We start from the raw sequence: 23135 nt of genomic DNA, 5'->3' as shown, positions 1-23135 counted from the left end.
CACTAGACTATTTTTTTCCGTTTTTCAAAAAGTTTTTTTTCTTTCCTTTTTTCTTATTGCTTTTGATTCATTGTCTGCGAATCCATTCGTTTCATCAGCAAATCATTTAGGTTTTGAATCTATTTTGATCAAATCCCAAAGGGTTAATATATAACTTAACTAGAAACTTGAATCACGAACCTCATAATTAACTGCAACTTGGCTTTTAATTTATCATTATTTTTTTTTGTTTACTTTTAATTTTTTGTTATATCTAACAAATGAAAATGAAATTTTGAGTTTTGCAAAGGGATCGTCCATAAATTACGCAACACGAAAGGAACTTAAAAGATAGAAGTAGGAGACCATTTGCTCTTTCGCGCAGCGGTTTTCGTTCAACTTAAAAGGCTTTAATATTCAACTTTTTTAACTTAAAAGGCTTTAAACTTAACATTTTTCATTTATTTTAAAGGGATTTAAGCCTTAAGTTAAATGAAAATCGCTAGTTTTCAATTGTAAGGAAGGAAGCGTGAACCTCTTAGTTAAATGCTCTTCCGCGGTGCTCTGTGATAAAACCGTAAGGACTTCATTTTATATATCTTTATATATAATATACGAAAAAAACTATACATAGTTTTATTTACATTTTTATGAACTTTAAGAATTTGCACTATAAGAATTATAAAATATAAATATATATTATAATAAGATGAGAAGCCTCTGTTTATATTAAACAAAACGAGTTTAAATTGTGTGTTAATATTCACCATCAAGATGTTGTTTTGTACAACTTTTCCTCAAAAAAATTAAAAACGCATTTAAAATATCACTATTAAAATAGTTTTGTTGTCGCTTTGAGATTTTATAAATCCCAAACACCAAAGCTTTCAACCCAATTTATATATATATAAGTAGAAGATCCAGGTTCGAAAGAAACTCTGGACATATTTTCGCGTCACGGTAATGAAGGAGGCATGAACTTCCTAGTTAAATGCACTTCTGCGGTGCTCTATGACAATATCATTAGGTCTTCTTGGGGCACCTAAATAACAAAAAAAAAAAAATAAATAAAAAAAAAATTTATACCTATAATATAATATATAGAAAAACTAAAAAACTATGGAGTTAAAAAACTATGGAATTAAAAAACTACGGAGTTAAAAAACAAAAGAATATGTTTAAAGCAAAGCGTTGCTTATCCCTTGTAGTATTTCAATTACATTCTATCAATCACACAAAAAACCAAAATTTTGCGTGTATTTAATTTTGTTTAAGATTTTTAACCTGGGTGAAGTATTTATGTTTAATGACTTGTTAGATCTTATAAAAATTTGTGGGATTTTATATAGGGCCGGATTTTGAACCCTTTGGGGCCCTATGCCGAATTGCTTTTTGGGACCCTTTTTCAAAAAAGTCTAAATTTTTCTTATGTCAATTTTTTATTTTACTACATAAAAAACAAGTTGCTTAAGTATACTGACAGTATAATACCGAACACATATATGCGAGTAGATTTTATAAATGCAAAACAAACTAGAAAATAAGTAACATTTCAGCAAAAGAGTAAATTTTAGAAGTTTTTTTACTTATAGAAATTTTTCTTTTTTTTTTTCGTGACAAAATTTATCGATTAGAAAATCTGTATCAAAAAGTTTTATTAAATCCGCATTGCCAGATAAAATTTGTAAATTATTCAAAGTTTCTTGGTTCATATTTGATCAAAAAACTTTTGATCAATTTAAGTTTTGAAAAACTTCTTTCACCGGAACAATTTATTATAATAAAGCATAAAAAGATTCTCGAAACTGTCTCAAGATTTGGAAATGCATTTTCCAAATCTTGAGTTTTTTTCTTTAAACAGCTTATAAATAAATAAATGAGTCATAGCTGTTTCTTAATATTTAGTTTTGATTAAGTCATGAAATTGAAAAATTTCATCAAATAAAGACGTATCGATATCTTCATGATATTGTTCAACGAGTTCTTCAACATTTTTCTTCAGCTTTGCATTATCGATGTTCACATTAATCAAAAATCCAAAAGTTGTGTTAGATTCTTGAAATACAATCATCTTTTTATTCAAGTTTGAGTGAATTGCATTGACGACTTTGATAAAAGCATCTTTCTGAAAACTTTCTTTTAGAATTATTATAACACATATTTTATGGTTTAGATCATCAAAAAAATTTTTCTTTGTTTGATGTTTTCTATGTGAATGTTCTGTATCAGGAAGTAAAATTTTAGCTTTAAATTTTAGATCCAACCAAGTTTAAGGAATGTCCAGCACAAGGAAAATATTTTGAAAGATTATTTTTTTCTAAAATTTTTGCTTGCATTACTTTATATTTTCTCAACATATTAGAAGCGTTATAAACTGTATAAACTGTAAGAATCGTTCAATTGGTTCATGAGATTTTTCATGCACGTATCTTAGAACAATACAAAGTTGATCGTGATGAGATAAGTAGGTGTCTAATCTCATTAAATTCCAAAATATTTTGAAGCTTTTACAAGCAGTCACGATAGCTTTCAGAACATTTTTTTTCAATCAAAGTGCAAATTACACCTATCACATGCTTCAAAACTATTCTCAAATATTACTTTTCTTTTTTTGATTCTTCTTCAAGTTTGTCGTCCAATGTGATTTGTCTTCTTCTAATTAAATAAGCCATTAAAGCTTCTCTGTGCTCTATAGAATTTTTGTTGCTTTTTAACAGTGAAACATTTTCCCAGTCTTTCACCCAGTTGTAGTTAGAAAAAAACAGAAAGTCTTAAGAACCTTGCGTACAAAGCAGTAAAGATTTGCTTTTGCTGGCGAGTAAATCAACCATTTGCGATCGTATTTTTCACCATTTGTTCTTTTGTCTTTAAAAAAAGATTTTGAAAAAAAGTGATCATGATCCTTGTAAAACTGTTTTGATTCATGGAAATCATTATCAAAGTTCTGAATAGTTTTTGATCCTTTTAAGATCCAAAACAAAAAATCGTCTTTAGAAAGATATTCCCACAAGCCAATGTCATCTTTTCTGTTAGTGTTTAAGTTACAGCTATCAGTGATTAATACAAGAGAACGTGTGACTTCTTGCAATTGACGATAACTTTCTGAAATTAATTGCTCTGTTTCTTATGCGGTGTTGCGTTTACAAGCTGTTCTGCGCCTGCGTTACGCGTGCGCAGTATTGATTAAAAGTTTCCGTAAGGCAGTGAAATTCGACGTTAGAAATGTTTCATCGTCTCATTAGGGTATGTAAAACAAAAATAATAAGTTCATATCTTATATAAAAATGGCTGTCCACGTTTACTCAGTTGATGATGTGAAACAGTATCTTTCTGATGGAATAATTAAGTTTTTTAAATCACAGCGTATAGCTTTCTTAAAATATGCAAAAAAATTTCAACTTTTTGGTATGTGTTTATTTATAAAAACTTTATAATAAAATTGAGAATATTAATTCGCTATTTAATTTAAAAATATTTTTTATTAAGAATGCGCTTTTTAATTATTTGTAAGGAAGGAGACGTGAACTTTCTGATTAAATGCACTTTCGCGGTGCTCTGTGACAAGACCGTTAGGTCTTCTTGGGGCACCTAAATAACAAAAACAAAAAAAAGTTGCTATAGAGCGATTTATGGGGTCTGTACTTCCAACTTTCACCAAAAAACCCTCAAATTTTGGAATTTTTAAAAATTCTTGTTCTTTTTCAGCTTTGTTATTACGCTTTTGAAATCCACTATTGTGTAATCTATTCATTTTCTTAATAAAAAAATAAAGTTACAGGCTTGGTCAGGAAAGACATGCGATCGCACTCTGTTCCTGACCACGCATATAATATTTAGTTGCCACAACTTGGCCACGGCTTGTAAGATGTTTGAGAACATTCAAGTTTATGTATATCTGTAACAATCTATTTCCGCATAACAATAAGTTTTTAAAACACACTCTACAAGAATTAACTTCATAACTTTATTCTTTACTTAGCAAATTTAAATATTTTTTCACTTTAATTTTGGGGCTCTAGGCTCAAAAAAATTGCGGGGCTCTAGGCCGAGGGTTATAGGTAAATCCAGGACTGATTATATATAAATATTATATTTGTGGGATGATATATATAATATTATAAGAAAAGACCTTTACACAGAATATTGCATTTTAAAACACTGTATACCATATCTAAATGTGATTTCTAAATTTAACAAACGTTGGATTGAATTTTTTAAAAGTTTAATATTTCAAAATTTAAAAAATTGTTGCATATTTTTTCACACTGCCTATAATAACGCAAGTGTTAAAAATAACTTTTTACTCGGGATTAACTTGTAGACAGGTGAAAGAAAATGAGGTCAGAACTTGTCAAAGCAGAACTGTGCATTGAAATCAACTATAACATAAAATATATTGATTTCTGTGATTACATTTTTAAACAGAAAAAACTGCTTCATGCTACTATAAGTGAGTACTATAATCGAAACTTTAACTTGAAAGGGAAGTATGATGAATTGTGTAATTATATTCAAATGTTTCGTTTAGAATATTCTTACACAAAGTACGTTTTTCATTTGTTTCGTGTTTTGGTCATCATTAATTTGTTTACTTACTCATTATAATTTAATTGTGTTGAAATTGGTTTGAGTGTAAATGTACACAACAGAATATACTTCGTGGAATGTTAATGGTTGACATGTAACTGACAATTGCATGAATATGTAATGTTATGTGTCTAGTAACGCATAAACTGCTGGATAAATACAGCCTAATGTTACTTGTATGTATCTAACTTAGGCTCTCAGCCAGAAAGTTTGCAGGTTTTTTTTGTTTAGTAAACATGAACCAGGTTATTTTTATTTAAAATATTAAGATTGTTTATCGAAATTGGTACTCTATTACGATAGAGTTCCAATTTCGGCAAACAACAATTTAAACTTTATAAATTTAAACAAATTAAATGTTTCAAACTAAAATAAAAAAAGACCAATTTCTTGGCCTTCAAGCACAAACTATTCATCATTACTATCCGCAAATTTGAATATGATTGTTTCATCTTCGGATCTCAGTGTTGATGGTTATTATCCTTTTGCAAGACTCTAAGAGTCACATGCTTGGCTTTGGTATTTTCTTACGCGAAATCAGGTTTGAATCCTCTGAATATTTTTAATGTGTTTCCGCTTAGCATCTCTTCACTCAATCAATTTTTTCATTGTTATTCATTTTTTCCTATTCCTTCTGGTTAATTTCAATTCTATTTAGTCTCATTCTATTTCATGGTTTTCTTCTTTTTGTCCAGCTGCTATATCTAATTGTAATTATTTTTCCACTCCAGTTAAACCGGTTAATCCATTTTTATACATCCAGATCGCTCCGGTTTCTGTTGCTAAAATGTTTCCTCAATTAAACTCTTCTGCAGCTTGTGTTCTACTAAACGCTGTCATAATCTCACAAAAGTGTTCTCCTTGAACTTTCTCCAGTTCTCCCTAATTTTTTAAATAAGTGCTCGACTGAATCTTGTTTTACTGTCAGCTGGAAATGAAAATGGCATCTACAGTTCCAAGCCAATCTTAAACCTGATCTTTCTTCTCTAACAGTTTGAGGTTTGAAATAGTTTGTGAATTTTAACTCCAACAAAACTCCGTTATTTGCTGCAAATAATTGTTATAATTTGTTGGTATTCCTATATTAATGAATGGTAACCTACTCAGTGAGTTTTCTACTTTACGTCTTCCGGGATTATCATTCTCTACTGACCTATCATAGAAACGATATGTCAATCCATTACAAATTTAGCATTTGTTAAGATTGATTTCCTTTATTCTGTTCTTCATTTTCTTACTGATTCCATTTTCTACCTCTACAAATCTTTTATTCGTACTGGTTTTTCTAACGATGCACTTTATCTTCAAAGCAAGGTCCAAAAATGCATTGTAAAGGTAGTTGTACCTACTTATCTATCAAGCCTGAGCCACTCTCCCATCATTGTAAGATTGCATCTCTATCTCTTTTTCTACAAATACTATCATAGTCGGGGTCTTCTATATTTTTATTTCTATATTTTAAATTCTATATTTTTGTTTAATCAGTTATTCTAAACTACTTTTTTAGAAAAGTTCAAAAAACTTCAGTTTTTGCAATTTTTTATGGTTGGCCTTCTATTTTTTATTTTAACATTTTGTAAAAAAACTTAAAAAGTAAAAAAAGATATAAAAAAACTTAAAAAGTAGAAATTTTTGCAGCGCATTCTTTGCGTATAAAATTACGCAACTTTATGTGCAATTTAAATTTTGATTGGATAGATTTTTTTTTATTATATTATATTTTCTCTTTATCATTCGGCAATAAATTACAGGTAAAATAAATTATAATAAAATAGTCACCAATTAAATTAAAATCGGCTACAACGACACGGCTCTCGCAGTTCTTAGTATTAAATGCTAATAACCAGCCGGTGCGTTTTCCACAAATTATTGGATCAAACTTCTCGGAACATTCTCCTCTATCAAAATTTTAAACGCTCTCTCTTTTCTTTCAAATTACAAAATTGGAATGTTTTTTTCAATATTTACACAATATCAGCTTGCATGTCTTCGATAGGTTGCGTGAATTTAATTTTTTTTTGCCATTTATCATGCACTGGACGAAGTTTAAACCAAGTGTGATGCAGGCTTCAAACACTTCATTTGTAAAGAATTTTTTATTCTATATTGCTTGTAATTGGTTATCAGTAAATAGCAAGTTTGATTTTTCAACAGCCTGAATTTAAAATAAAAATAGTTGCTTTTTAAAAAAAGTAGGTTTTATCTAGGGTTGTCAGATATCCGGCTTTTACGAATGGGATACAGCAAAAAAAATTATTACAAAGGTTTAGCGCTGTATTCTTGTCCGTAAAAGCCGGACGTCCTCATTTTATCTAGAGTAAATATTTTGCTTTATTGCGCTAAAAAGTACTTTGTTTTGATTTTGTTAACTAAATATAGATACCGATTTAGTTACCGGAATAACTAAATATTGCAGCAAAAAGTAACAGACTAGTTTTGAAACTTCTTTATAATTCTCCAAGTAATTTTATTATATAAAGTTTATTTTAGAGTTGTTCTTGTTTGCTGTTGGCTTTAATGAAGTCAACAAAAAATATTTTTTGGAAAATTAAAATAAAGAAGACTGCTCAGTACTCGTTGGAGCAGTTCGTAAGTACGCATCAAAGAATTTGGATGGTTGTATCATTCTTGCAAATATAATTTGACAAAATTTAGCTATATTTCTTTAATAGAAAATAAGAAAGTATTATGAATTTGGCAAAAGATACAATGATAGTATACCTGATAAATATTACGTTTTTAAGCAAGTTTTTGGAGTAAATAAAATAATAACAAATAACATTGAAGTTAGGCCTCAGTGTGGCACTCATTGCAATCGGCTTTGGAAATACCGTCAATTTCAACAATTCCTCATGGTATTATACTTAAATATCCAAACTATTTATTAACAATGTGACCCATTGCTAAAAAATTTGAAAATATAAAATACTGTTATACGCTAATGATTTAAAGGTTCTACTAGGAAAGTTCTTACAACAATTCGCAACCACCTACATTTTGGAAAGTTCTCACAGTAATCCACAATCACCTACGATAAATTTTACTGGTTAAGATACTTCAAAAAGAACTAACGGTTTTATCACAAAGCACCCCGGAAGTGAGAAGCAAGAAGTTTAGGCATCCTTCCTTACCAATGTCGTCTATCTGACCAAAGTTGGCATCGAACCTCAGACCTCTTGATTCTGAGCAAGAACTCCGACCACTGCATCAAGACTACTTTAAAGTTATTATGCATCTTCACTAGTAGTCGTTACAAATTGTTCCTTATATGGACTAATTTCATATATGGTGCCTTATTTTTTGTTTTATTTATAAACACATAATAATTACGTATTTATTCATATAATGAATAAAAAATATTGAAAATTTAATGGATTCTATTTTACTTATATTTAATAATAATATTAATTTCATTTCATTTAACTATATATATATATATATATATATATATATATATATATATATATATATATATATATATATATATATATATATATATTATATATATATATATATATATTTTTATATATATATATATATACACACACACACACACACACACACACACACACACACAAAATAACAACTAAGTTACAGTTAAAATATTCAAACAAAAGAAAAAAGAACATTTTTCTTATTATCGTCAAATTTTAAAATTTTTTTTTATGTTTGAAACTTAAATGATTTTAAAGAATTTATCATAAATTTATTTTATTACTTTTAAGAAAATAAGAAAGTGATGGTATCAGTCCGGAGTACTCCGCTTTTAAACGTTGTTTCTAGGTAGTTATTTATTAAAATATTGTAAATTGCCAAATTTATTTTCGTTAATAGTTTTGATAATAGTTTTTAGATAATAATTTTTGCATAGATTTTTTAAATAATTTAATTTTAAAATTTGGCGTATGACCAACGCATCCAACTTATATATTTTTATATTTATTGTTAATAATTTTGATGTAAAGAATTTCATAGTTAGTATTCGAGAAACAATTTAGGTTTTTTATTTAATAAATATATAATATAGAAATAAGTCTCGAAACCTCCACCATTTTTCTGCCGGCTCTTGGTTGACTAGCTAATTTATAAAGATGGCAAGCTATAGTTAGAATTTAACGCAATAGAACTTTTTTATCATGCCAAGTCTTCGTAAGAGCTATGACATCAAACGCGTAATTTAAAATACTTAAAAAATTCTTTAAACTTAGCTCTACATATTACTGCGTGTTTTAATGTTTACGTGTAATGCACAAATAAATTACTTTTATTACTTTGAAGTAAAAAGGATTAAAACATGCTAATTAATTTCAATTAAAGTTTCTTGAAAAATACTTAAGTTTTCATTAGATAAGTTATTAATAACATATTCCCAAATAAGGTCAAACTTTTATAATCTTAATCTTTTGGAGTATTTATTTTTAGAGTATTTTAGAATATTCTATCCCATTTTTGAAAATAAAAAAATAGAATTATAAAAAGAGGTTCAATATTTTAACTTTAATAGGTCGGGTGAATAAAAATTGCTTTGAGCAATTGCTTTTACTCAGTAATTGGTCAGCTTTACGCAAATAAAAACTTCATCGACTTTCCTAAAGTTTTTATTCACATAAAGTTGAACAATTACTGAGTAAATTGCTTAGCTTAACAGAAATAAAAATTTAAGTAAAACTTCTAAAGTTTTTATTCATGTAAAGCTGACCAATTACTAAGTAAAAGCAATTGCTCATTTTTATTCACCTGGTCTAATGATATAAATATAAATCAAACCAATCCAAACTTTAAATTTTTAGTTCTTATTTTTAAATTGATGTTTTACAAGCTTGTTGTACATCACTTTTTTGTATAGCTTTGTTTTTATATGATTTTTGATGTGCATAAAATTCTCTGTCATAATAACTAATTGAAAAAACAGCGGAACAATCTGCAGGTAAAGATAGTTGGAACCTTATCAAACTAAATATTAGATAACTAAACCTTCAGATAGAACTTTGGCACATTAGTAGTTCGCTTGTTTTACGTTAGATTGCAGTAAATTTCAGTTTATTTTGTTTTTTATTATTATTAATAGTCTACTAAAGTGAAAACCTCTATTACGGCTAAAATGTAAGTTAGAACCTTTTCAAACCAACGCGACAATTTATATATATGGGTATGTGTGCAACAATGTCAGATTGTAATAAATGTGATATCTTGTAGGTTTTTGAAGTATTACCTAAAGTTATTTTTAATAATATGAAGTAAAACTTAAAATATTTTCGAATGTGCACGTGATTCGGAAATTAATATATAGATCAGAAACAGAAAACAAATTTTGGCTATTTTTAAAAACTTCAAGTTTTATATAGTATAAGAATTTTATAAAACATTACAGCAGTTTCAAGATTTTTTTTCAAAATTGTCCAAATACAGTTTTTCTACCTTCACTCTGGCTACAAAAATCATTGGCTATATCTATGATGTTAAGTTCATTAGTTTTTTGTGTGTGTATATTTAACAGCATACACCAGTTTAACCGCGCTTGGTTCGTGCTGCTTCTTAACCAAGATTTGATTCTTCTTAGTGTGCTGAAAGCTCTCTCGCTAGTGACGTTTGTTGCTAGTATCAGAAGGATAAGTTTTATCAACTTCCGAATTTCTGAAAATGATTCCTTTTCAACTTCATTTGCTTCTCTGTAATACACAAAAAATTATGTATTATATTAGCATACAAATACGCGTTTTAATGCAATAACTTTTAATGTAGTTATTAAATAAACAACAGTTAGGTTTATAGGAAATCCATTCATATCTTACCTGACAAAATTAAGGACTTTTTGTAGAGTGTCTAATAATTCAGTTGTGAATTCGTGCATAACTTGTAATTGTGCATGCAGTCTTGAAGTTCTTGCTTTCTAAGCTACAGACTTGAAGCATTCAAATCTGTAGCATAGAAAGCAAGAACTTCGTTATTTATTCAACTACTTTCAGATGAAATATTTATAAGTACTGATTCTATCTTTTGAAGCATTAAATATCCTTGTTGTTCAAATCTAGATTGAATACTGCCAATTTTCGTTTCTATAGCTTCGAAATATATCTTTCTTGAATATCTTCTTGAAAATCTTCTTGAAAAAGACAAAACTAGAATTTTCAAATAATACTGATGCAGATGCTCCTATTTCAAAACAACGAGGTACTTTGGCATGGCGAGGCAAAGCAAGTTTTTTTAGTTGAAGTAATTTTTTTTTTGATTTCAATACGGTTCCGAAATAGTTCAAATGAATTTTTAGACCGGATAGATTTAAATGTAATCAAAGTTCTTTCAACAACTTTCTGACCTTCACTAGCCGAAAGTAAAACCTTTCGCAAACTTTTTGATAAATTGTCTATCATGCATAAAATCGTCTTGCCCAATTCAATTCCAAACAAGAAAGGGAATTTTTGCATTTATTCTGCAACTCCGCCTATTCGAGCGACGATCTCACTGTCGTTTGTCTCAGATTTACCTTCTTCCAAGCAACTTGTAGAGCTTCATAGTTTTCAGAAATGGAATAAAATGATTCTGCTCTTACCGTCCAGAGTGTAGGGCAGAGTATACGAATACCGGGTGTCCCAAAAGAATATATCTTTTATCTTTTTGAAAAGGCATTCACGTTTGGGAGATTTTTTTATCGACTTTGTAATTTAATGAAAAATGTTCAGAGAATTTTTCATGATACTGATAGCTTTAAGTGTATCTTGTACTGCTAAGTTCAAAACGTGACCATAACAATGGGAATATAGTGCTTTGAGTTTGAGGTCGCTTATTCTCTTTGCAACTCCAACTTGTCATGACGCTGGCACCATCATAACGTTGACCACAACAATTATAAATTGAAAGATTCATCCGCATAAGAACATCTTTGATAGTTGCAGTAATACTTTCAGCAGATGTGTTTTCCATACTATAAAGTCCGACAAACACTTCATGCACTTCCAAGTCATCTTCATCTATATATCGCAAGCAAATCACCATTTGCTCAGTGTTGGACTGATTTGTGGTTTCATTTACCATAATAGTAAACCATTTTCCAGAAATGTTGGATGTAATTTTTCTGAGTATAGTGAGACCCAATATCTGCAGAATTTCATTATGGATAGCTGCACACGTAAATTTATCTTGTGACTTTCTCATCTATTTAGTTAAGTGGGATTATCTTTGCTTCTGAGATTAAGTAACTAAGAAAAGTTCAAATTAAATTCTTTATAATCTTTGTCTGTATTTTAATCATCACGCAGAGCAATACCTTGTCTGGCGAGAAATTGAATATTCGTGATTATTATTAACATTGCTCTATTTTCCATTTTTTCCTGTGCATAAGTTTTGCTAAGAAGTTCACCAATATCTTTAGTTGTTGAAGGAATAGTTTTAACATTCTCGATGGCTTCTCGATGAGAAAGAGTATTTTGGTGTTTCAGTAATTTTTGTAAACCAATTAGAAAATCCAGTTTTTGTGAAAACATCTCGATGCATTTTGAAGATGATGGTTGATGCGGACTATTACTTAGATGCTGTTTTTGGTAGACTGTAACAGTGGAGGCAGAGTTAACATCATTGTTGGCAATGATGCCAACAATGATGTCAAATTAAAGGCAGAACTAGAAGATGATGCCGAAATAACAGTGGATACAGAGCCAGCATAAGAAGAAGAAGTAGCAGCAGTATCAGGGTTAGCAAGAGATGCAGTAGTAAAAGTACTGTTAAAACCATTAGAATTCGAAGTATTATCAAAAAAAAAAATGCTGTAGTAGCTGTAGTTTCAGGGCTAGAGGTAGAGGCAAAGTTAGGAGAAATTGATGAGACGACAGTTCTTGATAGAAAGAAGTAATAGTGCGGTTGGTATCTGCCCCTTCCAAAATTTCCTTCAGTCGTTTACGACCCTTCCTTTCCGCACCAGACAATTTTCGCTCTAAAGACATACCACTGAAGTAAATCATATAATAGATTGTTACGTAATGTCACTATAATTAATACAAACGTATTTAAATCTAATTTGCAAACTGTAATTATTAGATAATAAATATTATCTAATAATATTTAAATTTAATTATTAAATTCATGAAACTTAAAACTCGAAGTAAAAAAAGGAAAATGCAAATTTATTTGAAAAAATCGCCTAACAACTTTTTATTAGTTGTAGCAAGTTCAATACCACGTTGTAACAAGTTCTATACAACGAGTTCTTTTTTTTATTCGAAAAGTAACGATAAATTTACATTTATTTACTTAAGTTTAATGTTTACTAAAGTTTACATGTTTCCTAAAGTTTACTTGTATGCTAAAGTTTACAGTTATTTACTAAAGTTTACAGTTATTTACTAAAGTTTACAGTTATTTACTAAAGTTTACTTATTTGCGGTTTTTTTTATTTTTACTATTCATTTAATTGCGAAATATTTTTTTATAGTTGTTTCGCAATTAAAGAAATTAGTTATAGATATTTAAATAAAGATTATATAAATGTTTTCAAATTGCTTATAAAAATATTATCAGGGTGCTTATTCACAACTTTTCCGTAACTCTTGCGTAGCTGAGCAAAAGTTATGAAAAACATACGCAAACTATTTTTTGCGTAACTATTTGGTATTCACAACTTTTTCGTAGCGTTTGCGTAAAGTTAAGGTTGCGCATGAGTTACGCAAAACTTACGCAAATATTTAAAAACTATTTGTATAGAATAAGTAGTTAGTATTACTAAATTCTTTTGTTTTGATAGGTATCTACTAAAAATATTATATATATATATATATATATATATATATATATATATATATATATATATATATATATATATATATATATATATATATATATATATATATATATATATATATATATATATATATATATGTATATATATATATATATATATATATATATATATATATATATATATATATATAAATACATATATATACATATATATTTATATATTAATATATATATACATATATATATATATATATATATATATATATATATATATATATATATATATATATATATATATATATATATATATATATAACTTGTATAATTTAGCAACAATATGCAGTCTTCAGATTGCAACGATAATGAGATTTACAAAGAGAATATAGTGCAATCTAGTTCAAAAGAGTCCAAAAAAGTATTTTTATATTATTTTCCCAAAAAATATGTTATTTGTATTTTGATCCCTAGTGTTCTTTTCAATTTTCGGCAGTAATCAGTACTCATATTGAATTATAGACACCATTGTTGCACGATACATCCTCAATTACCAAAGAATTGCTAAGTTCCACTGCATCAACTAGTTCTCCTACGTTTTTGACAATACAAGACAAAACGTCTGTTGAGCCAATTTTTACAAAACAGGTGCATCACTCCCTTTAAATTATTTTTGTTTTACAACAAAAGTAAATAAAATAAATAAACTACTACTTATGTTTAAAATTGTTTTATTTCTTAACATCGAATTTAAATTTAATTTTAGAATGTCGAGTGTAAACAGTCACTAAAGTCCTCTAAAAAACGAAAGTTATCGCCATCAAATGTAGATAACTATATGATAAACATGTCCAAGCTTGGTCAACAAATTATTGAAACCGGACAGCAAATAGCGTCTGCTCTTAAGCCAACTATTCTAACTGATCAACCACTTTTGGAAAGTATTGGCGACACCTTAAGATGCATTGCAGAGTCAACAAAAAGTCTCGCGGAGTCATCTGAAAAGATGACTAATTCCCTGAAAGAAATCGCTTCAGCAATCTCAAATAATTAATAAATGTACATTATCTAATTCATATTATCTAATAAATTGATTTGTTATTAATTTTATTTATTACCTAATAATAGTTAAAAATGTTCATCATTAGCTAAAAACGAATGTTCGAATGGCAAAAAATGAAACATGAAACAAAAAAAATTCTTAAGTGAATAGCATAGCTGTTCTATTATTGATTTAAAATAATTTGTTCTAATGTTGATTTAAAAACAAAAGCTAAATTTTTAAGACCCTTTGCACATTAATAGCATCTTAGAATAATCAAATCAATATTATAGTTTTAATAAATTGAATGTTATTTTATATTTGTTGATTAATTTAACATCTTTTCAAAATAAAACAAAAATTAATTTATACAATCCCATATGAACTTATAGACGTAGACATCGCACAAAAACATAGACATAAATATCATTATTAAAGTTTAAAAAAAGATTTTTATTTTACACACTAAATTTCTTAAATAAAGAAAGCTTTTTTTTTTAAATAACAGTTTTATTTAATAACACAACGTTATAAAACATGGGGATGTCTATTGGCAAACATATAGTTTTTCAAATCATTTCTTCTAGTTAAACCAAGTCGAATTTGGTTGATTTGTCTTCGACCAACGTGATAAAAATTACTATTATTTTCAGTGCTGTTATTATCTGTTATCATCTCAGTGTTACCAACTGCATCGTCGCTAGCTACTACATTATCTGGCTCTTCTAAACCCAATGAATTGCACATATTCTCAAGTAATACACAAGTATAAATGATCGAACAGCACTTGGTAGGAGAATATTGAAGAGTTCCGCCACTTTTATGTAGACATCTCCACCTGTTTTTGAGACTGCCAATACAACGTTCTATTCTACTTCGAACCCTTGAGTGGGTTTTGTTGAAAAACATTTCTTCAGGGGTAATTGCAGGACTAAATGGTGTAATCATGACTGGCGATAACCCGTATCCTGAATCACCAAAAAGAAAACCTGCAACTGGATCAGCTTCCATCGTTTGTTTTAAAGTAGAATTTGAATAAACAAAAGCATCATGACATGATCCTGGATATTTAATTACTACATCTCTGAACTGTCCATCATAATCGACAACAAATTGGCAATTTATAGCTGAATAGCCTTTTCTAAAAAATGAAGCAAAACATATTAATAAGCAAAATGAACGAATTTTTATAAGTTAAAATGTATAATTACACTATAACTATAATTAGGAACTAGAATTTTAACTCTTCAATATGATCATTTAGATCCTACAGTAATAAATACTGAATAAAAAAAAATTAAAAATGTCAATCATATTATTTAATAGTAATTTGTATACTACTCAAGCCTATTTAAAGATTACTTTGGCTCATTTAAAAACTATTTTTTACCTGCAAATAAAAGCTGGCTCATCAGCCCCAGTGACTCCTTTGATGGGCACCATTGTACCATCAATTAGGCCCAAAAGACCCTTTACTCCACAAGCCTCAAAATAACTTTGTTTCACTTTAGTTATTTCTTCTTGACTACTGTACCATTTGACAAGGTAGCTGTAGTGTTGCATAAATGACTCACAAAACTGATGGATTATTCGGCTAGTGCTAGCCTGGCTCATCTCAGAAGTGTCGCCTAAAATTAAAAAATAATAAACTTTCATAGCTTCATTCAGATGTAGTTTATGATTGAATTTATGAATTGTTTATGTTTACGGAAAATTCTTGAATAAAAACTGTGATTTTATACAAGATGTGTGACCTTAACTTTTAACCTTACAAAATAATACATAGTTTTGTGAAATTGCAGTTATTCTAAAAAAATTAATATGTTCTGTTAATTTAAAAAATCATGTTTGGTTTTTGTCTCTTAAAGAACGTACATTTATAATCTAAACACTGGACTAATATCAATTAAGTGAAGCATTAGCTAACATGTTTACTTTTTTTTAAGTATTTTTAAATACATTTCAATAACATATATAAATATATACACATAATATAATTCTTACCTATTGGATTTTGAAAGCTTCCTGTTGCTAGAAACCTTAAAGATACAAGTACTTTAGTTTCTGGTAAAATGGAATTGTTTTGGCCAGTTGTTGAAGACAGATCATCCTGTAGAGTGTTAACAATCTCAGATATTTTACGCAACGGTAAACGAAATTTCTGACGACATTCAACATCTGAAAAATCATTAAGGACAGCACGATGAGCCTTTCGCCAATTTTGATTTTGGAATTCAATTTCTTGAATCATTTGAATATCCATTTTAACTAGAATATTTCAAATAGCATTTCAAATAGCTAATTTAATATGCTATTCTATATAAAATCATATAATATTATTCTGTATATATTACTAAATTAGTAATTTTAAATCAATAACGTATTTATTGCACCTAATAATAATATTATTATTATGCGCAATGAACACGTTATTGATAAACACGCTGTTGATATAACTAATATATATACATATATTAAATTTAATATACACATATTTTATTATAATAAAATGTGTGTGTAAAAATGTATGAGTAACAATGATGTTACTCACACATACACATATATTAAATACGTGTGTATGTATGAGTAACATATAGTAACAAAATCTATGTGTATATTAAATTTAATATATGTACATGTATTAGTAATATATATTATTACTAAAAGACTTTGATGAATATTGTACATTATTATTATATGTAGGGTAAAGTGGGGTATTAAGCCCTATGGGGCATTAAACCCCATTTACTCTGTTTATATAATAAAATGCCTAAATAATATTGCATCTATATTAGCACAAATATTAACTCTCTCTCTTTCTGAGAGAGAGGTAATATTTAGAGAATATTTAGAGGTAATAGAGAGATTATAGTAATATAGTAATAGAGAGTAACATAATAGAGAGAGAGACAAGAGTATAAAGTATATACTTCAATAATATTATTGTATATAGATTTGTATATAGTATTTGTATAGTATTGTATATAATATAGTTGTATTATAATACAACCATAAGTTAATATAGTATGGATATATCATATAGTTTTGTAATATGACAATAAATAGCTATTAAGGTAACTTAACTTACTTACTAAGTTATTGGCTTACTACAAATCTATATGAAATATTCATACTAATATGGATATATCATATATAATCATTAAGTTATCTTAATAACTCTCATATATATCATTAAGTTATCTCAATAACTATTTATTGTCATACTACAAAACTATAGGATATATCTATACTATAATACCTTATGGTTGTATTATAACACAACTATATTATATACAAACTAAAACATATACTAAATTATATAAATATTACAATTGTATACATATACAACATAATAAAACTATATGTTATACAAACTAAAACAGGGAGAGCGACCATAGTATTACTATGGTCGCTCTCCTTGTTTTAGCCAAGCTATAAGAGCTCTCATATCTATATAATATCTATATTATCATTCTATATCTATATAATCATATTATCATTCTATATAATGGATGGTTTGCTCTAGTGTGAACCATCTAATACCATATAAGAGAGCTCTCTAGAGAGCTCTCCATATATATAGTACCATATAAGAGAGCTAGCTCTCTTATATGGTATTAGTCTAATACGTATGTATTATTTAAGAAATGTATTATTTAAGAAATAACTTAACGTATGTTAATATATGGAAAATATGTTATTATATTTACCAAAAATATAGAAGTACTACATAAGCTTGTTTTAAGGTGAAAAAAATATATACATACATTTTATATAATGGATGGTTCACTCTAAATTGAACCATCTAATAGATGGTTCAATTTAGAGTGAACCATCCATTATATAAAATGTATGTATATATTTTTTTCACCTTAAAACAAGCTTATGTAGTACTTCTATATTTTTGGTAAATATAATAATATATTTTCCATATATTAACATACGTTAAGTTATTTCTTAAATAATACAACTATAACCTTTTTTTTTACAACAACAATAGCAATATATTATATTTCTATTGTTGTTGTTGTTGTTAAAAAAAAGGTTATAGCTGTATTTTTTAAGTAAATAACTTACGTATAGCAGTATAATATTAATATAAGTATATAATTTATTGGCAGTTACAAACAAAATCTGAAATCTTTTACAATAATTAAAACGCCATTTTTTAATATTAGATGATTTAAAGTTACGCCAAACGTAAGTCAGAAAATAGCAGACGTAACTTTTCTTGCGTAAACTTCGCTGAGCACTTTTTAGGAAAATGTTGTGAATACCGTTTTTTAGACTTTTTGCGTAAGTAAAAACTTACGCAAAAACTTAAGTTTTTGCTTATAAGCAAAAACTTAAGTTTTTGGATAGCCATTCACAAACTTTGCCTATAGGCAAAGTTTGTGAATATGACTTTGCGTAACTTTGAACTTACGCCAAAACTTACGCAAATTTTTGACTTACGAAAGAGTTGTGAATAAGCACCCAGAGGCGCAACAAATAGAGAAGTAGAGGGGGGGGACTATAGCCCCAAGCTCCCACTTGTCTACGGCCATGGCAGCCGAGAGGGGTGTGGTGGAGGGGGGGGGGTGACGGCGAAGATTCCCGGGGCCCCGTGTGTGTACAAATAATTTTTTTTCATGAAGTCTTATTTATTCATCACTTATTTTTTATCTTTAAGATTTTTTGGAAGCGATAAATCTTATTTATCGCTTCCAACAAATCTTAAAGACAAAAAATATTTTTAACAAATACGCTTCTTTTTATTCTTGCTATTTTTCTTTTGTAATATTAAAATTCGAATTTTTTCAATCGAATTTTTTTCAATTGAATTTTAATCAAAATTAAAATTCGAATTTATTCAATCGGCGTTGTTAACTTTTCATTTGTTAATTTTCTTATAAAACGTTAACAGTTGTAAAGATTGCTCGACTTGATCTCTCATTAATGCTGCATTTTAAAATTTTTGTTTTAGACACTGCTGATGTTTTTTGTAAGCGTATATTTTTAATTTTAGTTTACATTACGTAAATAACATATACGTGTTAAATTAACACTCGCGGTCGTTTAGACATTAGAAAAAAGCGTTAAGTTTAGGTACGCATGCGCCAGTGTTTGTAAAAAAATTTAATGTTTTTAAAATGGCCACGGTTCATAGATACAGAGTAAATTTTAGATGGCAACCATTTATTTGCATTTTTTGATGTTATGTTCAGTATTGTAAACTTTTTATTTTTTTAATCAATAGATAAGTATCATACTTTTAATATTAAGCAAATAAAATATGTTTACAAACCAATTAAAATACGCATATTTGTATTTTTGCGAAAGCTATTTTGCTGTAGAAGAGCAACTTGTTTATTTTCTTTAAATAAATTTTCAAACTTTCTAACTGTACGATTTAGAATATTTTTTTTTTAACTTCTTTTATATTCTTTTCTTTATAGTTGATTACTTTTTGGTCATTGCTTAAATTTAATTTTGGTATAAAAATTGTATTTTTACTCGTTTGTGTAGTTAAATAGTATGATTTTTCTAATAACTTTGTTTTGGTGCATTCTATTCGATCATGTTATAAAACTAAGGACCATTAAATTTAAAACAAAATACTATAACTTAATTTACTACTTGAAAAGTAATGTTTACTTACATACACTGTGTAAAATATAAACACACACACACACACACACACACACACATATATACACACACACACACACACACACACACACACACACACACACACACACACACACACACACATATATATATATTATATATATATATATATAATAACAAAATATATATATTTATATATATATATTTTTATATATATTTATATATATATTATAAATCTCTCTAAGCTTAAAGTTAATAAAGAGAAATAAGTTTATAAAAAAACTTTTAATTATATTTTCATGGCATCCAAATTTATTACAATTATACATACAGTTTTTCTTTATACAATCATAGTTTTTAAATCTCGAAGCTTTTAAACATTAAAAAATTAAAAATTAAAATCGAGTTTGAGCTTCTGACACATAAGAACATGACACTGTGCTTTAAATGATAGAATCATTTCCTTGAAGAGTTTTTAAAGATGTTGTCTAAAAAAAAATTTAACAAAATAATAGTAATTTAGGAATGAACTTGCTTCAAAGTTATCATTAAATCTTAAAACAAAAAACCTTTTACACAATGAAAACTAAAAAAAAGTCTTTTTCAGAAGGCCTAATGAAAAAAGAAGAAAAATAGTACTAACAAAATTAGCTATAAAATTAATCTTTGCTTCAATACTGTCTAAAGTTGAAATAGATAAAAAATTAAATTAATTAAGGCATTATATTAGTCTATATGACATTATTAAAGTCTATAAATTAACATAAATATAAAAACAGTACTACTAAATCATAATCTTAATAATCATGGTATATATCAATATTGTCTAACTGTACATTACCAGCTATTAATGCAATTTGATATCTAAAAAGTAAAATCCAACCATATTTAACTTGAACATAAAATTATTTTAATTAAATCAACTTAAATTTTTTTATTTTTTAAAATTTTATTTAAATTAACTTATATGTGACTTAAATATTATATAAATACTACAATTATGACGACAAGTAAAGTCCTGTAAAAAATACTTAAATTTTAAATATTTTTTACAAGACCATAATTGTCGTCATAATCGTTGATCCAATATTTCAACCCTGTATATAAAAAACCGAGTAACTTGTTTAACTTTTAGTTTAATATGAATTCAAATTAACTTAAAAATTAAATTAAAAGTTTTTAAATCTTAAAGTTTTTAAACTTTAAAAATATGTAAAATCTGGTTTCAGCTTCTGTCACTTAAGAAAATGATACTGTGCTTTTAATGATCAAATTGTTTTCTTGAAGTGTTTTATAAAATCATCTAGGGAAAAAAATGTAAACAAAATAATAAATTTGAATCAAGAAAATTTAGAAATGAACTTCTTTCACTGTTTTCATTAAATGTCAAATTATATAATAAAAATTAATACTAAAAAAAGGCACCTTTTAGACAATGAAAATTAAAAAAAGTCTACTGAAGAAATTTTAATAAAAGAAGAAGAGAAAATAGTACTAACAAAGTCAACTATTAAATTAACCCCCACTTTAATGTCATTAAAGTTAAAGTAGATAAAATTATGTAAATTCAAAAAATTAAGAATCTTGAACAATATATGTTATAAAAACACAAACTAACATAAATATAAAATCATATATAATACTAATAAATATCAATAAGCATTGTCTAACTGTAAATTACCAGCTACTAATGCAATTTGGTATTTAAATTATTAAACCGAACCATATTTAAGTATTTTTTACAAGACTATAACTGTCGTCATAATAGTTGTTCCAATATTTCCAATATTATAGGGTTGAAATATTGGAACAACTAATATGATGATAATTATATAGTCTTCTAAAAATAGTACATATAAAAAAATAGATGTATTTTAGATTTAGTACATGTAAAAAAACCAAGTAACATTTTAACTTGATTAATTTTTAGTTTAATATGAATTAATAAAATTAACTTAAATTTCATGTAAGCTATGTATATTAATGTGTTTCTAAAAAATGCTTGTCTTGTATGCTCTTTTTAATTCCTGAAATATAATAAAACTTTACATAGCTTATACTTATGTAGGTACGTAGAATTACGCGTTTTACGGAACCGATATTTGTGCTAAAATTCTGTGCCACGTTTTTTGAAGTTTGCTTTTTGCTACTGAGGGAGAAACGTATTTTAAGGTTTTTTATTGAGAGTTATATATTAGTATAGGTATTTTTTAAAAACAAGAGTAATTAAACTTTATAAATTTGTACTTTTTGATTACAATAAAAACTTTTAAAAGTAGATTTTTAAATGACAAAAACTTAGTTATACTTTGTGCATTCAGTAAATGTTGAAGAAATGCTTGTTTTTTTTGCAATACTATTCTCGATGTTAAGTTTTTACAATTTCTTTGCACCTGCCAAATTTCATTGATTTATTTCATGCAGCACATACTCTATTTTGTGCAGCACTTTTGGTACTTAAATTTTGATTTTCTGCTTTTATTTTGAAACATGGGGAGGGGCAGATGAAGAGGGACTTCAATCAGCTTTTAAAATTATAATAATTGGTCCAGATTTAACTAAAAAGAAAAATGAATAAAAATAGAAAAATAAATTTTTTTGTGGTTATCAAACTTTCTCCTCAATAATCCTATTATGGCAATCAAAGTAGTGGTAAAATCATTTTAATAAATGATAGTACCACTACTTTTTGTTGAATGGTAATTTATTTGAATCATATTAAGTATGATTCAAATATATGATTTAGCTAGTTTCAATTTTTATAAGTTTTTATGCTAAGTATTGAGACAGTTCAATTATAAAACTAATATTTTAAATTACAGTTCAACTGTAGATAAAGTTCTTAAAATTAATAAAAAAGTATCTTTAACTTTATTATTAGCACATAGTTTTTTTAACTTAATAAAAGTTAATATTACTACAAAAATATGACAGAAGGCACTGTTAAAATGATCAAAAAAAGTTACAATGCTTATCTATTATTTAGTTATGACTTTGGTTTCATTTATTTAAACTTGAAAAGCTTATTTGATTCATTTCTTCATAATTGTATTTAAAAAAAGATTTTTTTTTCATTATATATTTTCATTTCTTTTATAATTTGCTATTAAATAATAATTTTTCAATTAAAACAGTTAATTTGCAATTTTAAATAGTTCTTTAACCAATTTTTGTTTAACTTTTTTTTAATATG

At 27.1% G+C, this 23135-nt stretch overlaps 1 protein-coding gene and 1 long non-coding RNA gene across 2 annotated transcripts; one reads left to right on the top strand and one right to left on the bottom strand.

Annotated features, from left to right (window-relative positions):
- The first annotated feature begins 13754 nt into the window (after positions 1–13754).
- On the top strand, positions 13755–14395 carry LOC136082166 (uncharacterized). The gene is made up of 2 exons (XR_010639453.1): positions 13755–13938; positions 14057–14395. It is a non-coding gene; the product is annotated as an uncharacterized LOC136082166 (long non-coding RNA).
- Positions 14396–14758: 363 nt separating this feature from the next.
- Positions 14759–16663, bottom strand: LOC136082429 (putative nuclease HARBI1). The gene is made up of 3 exons (XM_065801686.1): positions 16337–16663; positions 15723–15960; positions 14759–15473 (listed from the first exon to the last, which is right to left on the bottom strand). The coding sequence occupies exons 1-3, from the start codon at positions 16593–16595 to the stop codon at positions 14861–14863; spliced, it is 1110 nt and encodes a 369-aa protein (XP_065657758.1). The 5' UTR covers positions 16596–16663; the 3' UTR covers positions 14759–14860.
- Between the last annotated feature and the right edge of the window lie 6472 nt (positions 16664–23135).

The sequence above is a fragment of the Hydra vulgaris genome, chromosome 07 (assembly GCF_038396675.1).
Source record: "Hydra vulgaris chromosome 07, alternate assembly HydraT2T_AEP".
Lineage (NCBI taxonomy): Eukaryota > Metazoa > Cnidaria > Hydrozoa > Anthoathecata > Hydridae > Hydra > Hydra vulgaris.
This window is presented reverse-complemented; position numbering and strand designations above follow the sequence as displayed.

Coding starts and splice junctions, on each gene's coding strand:
- LOC136082429 (XM_065801686.1), bottom strand. CDS start 16,595: ATGGATATTCAAATGATTCAAGAAATTGAATTCCAAAATCAAAATTGG. Junction 15,961..16,336: donor AAGCTTTCAAAATCCAATAG/GTAAGAATTATA, acceptor TTTTAATTTTAG/GCGACACTTCTGAGATGAGC. Junction 15,474..15,722: donor GAGCCAGCTTTTATTTGCAG/GTAAAAAATAGT, acceptor TTCATTTTTTAG/AAAAGGCTATTCAGCTATAA.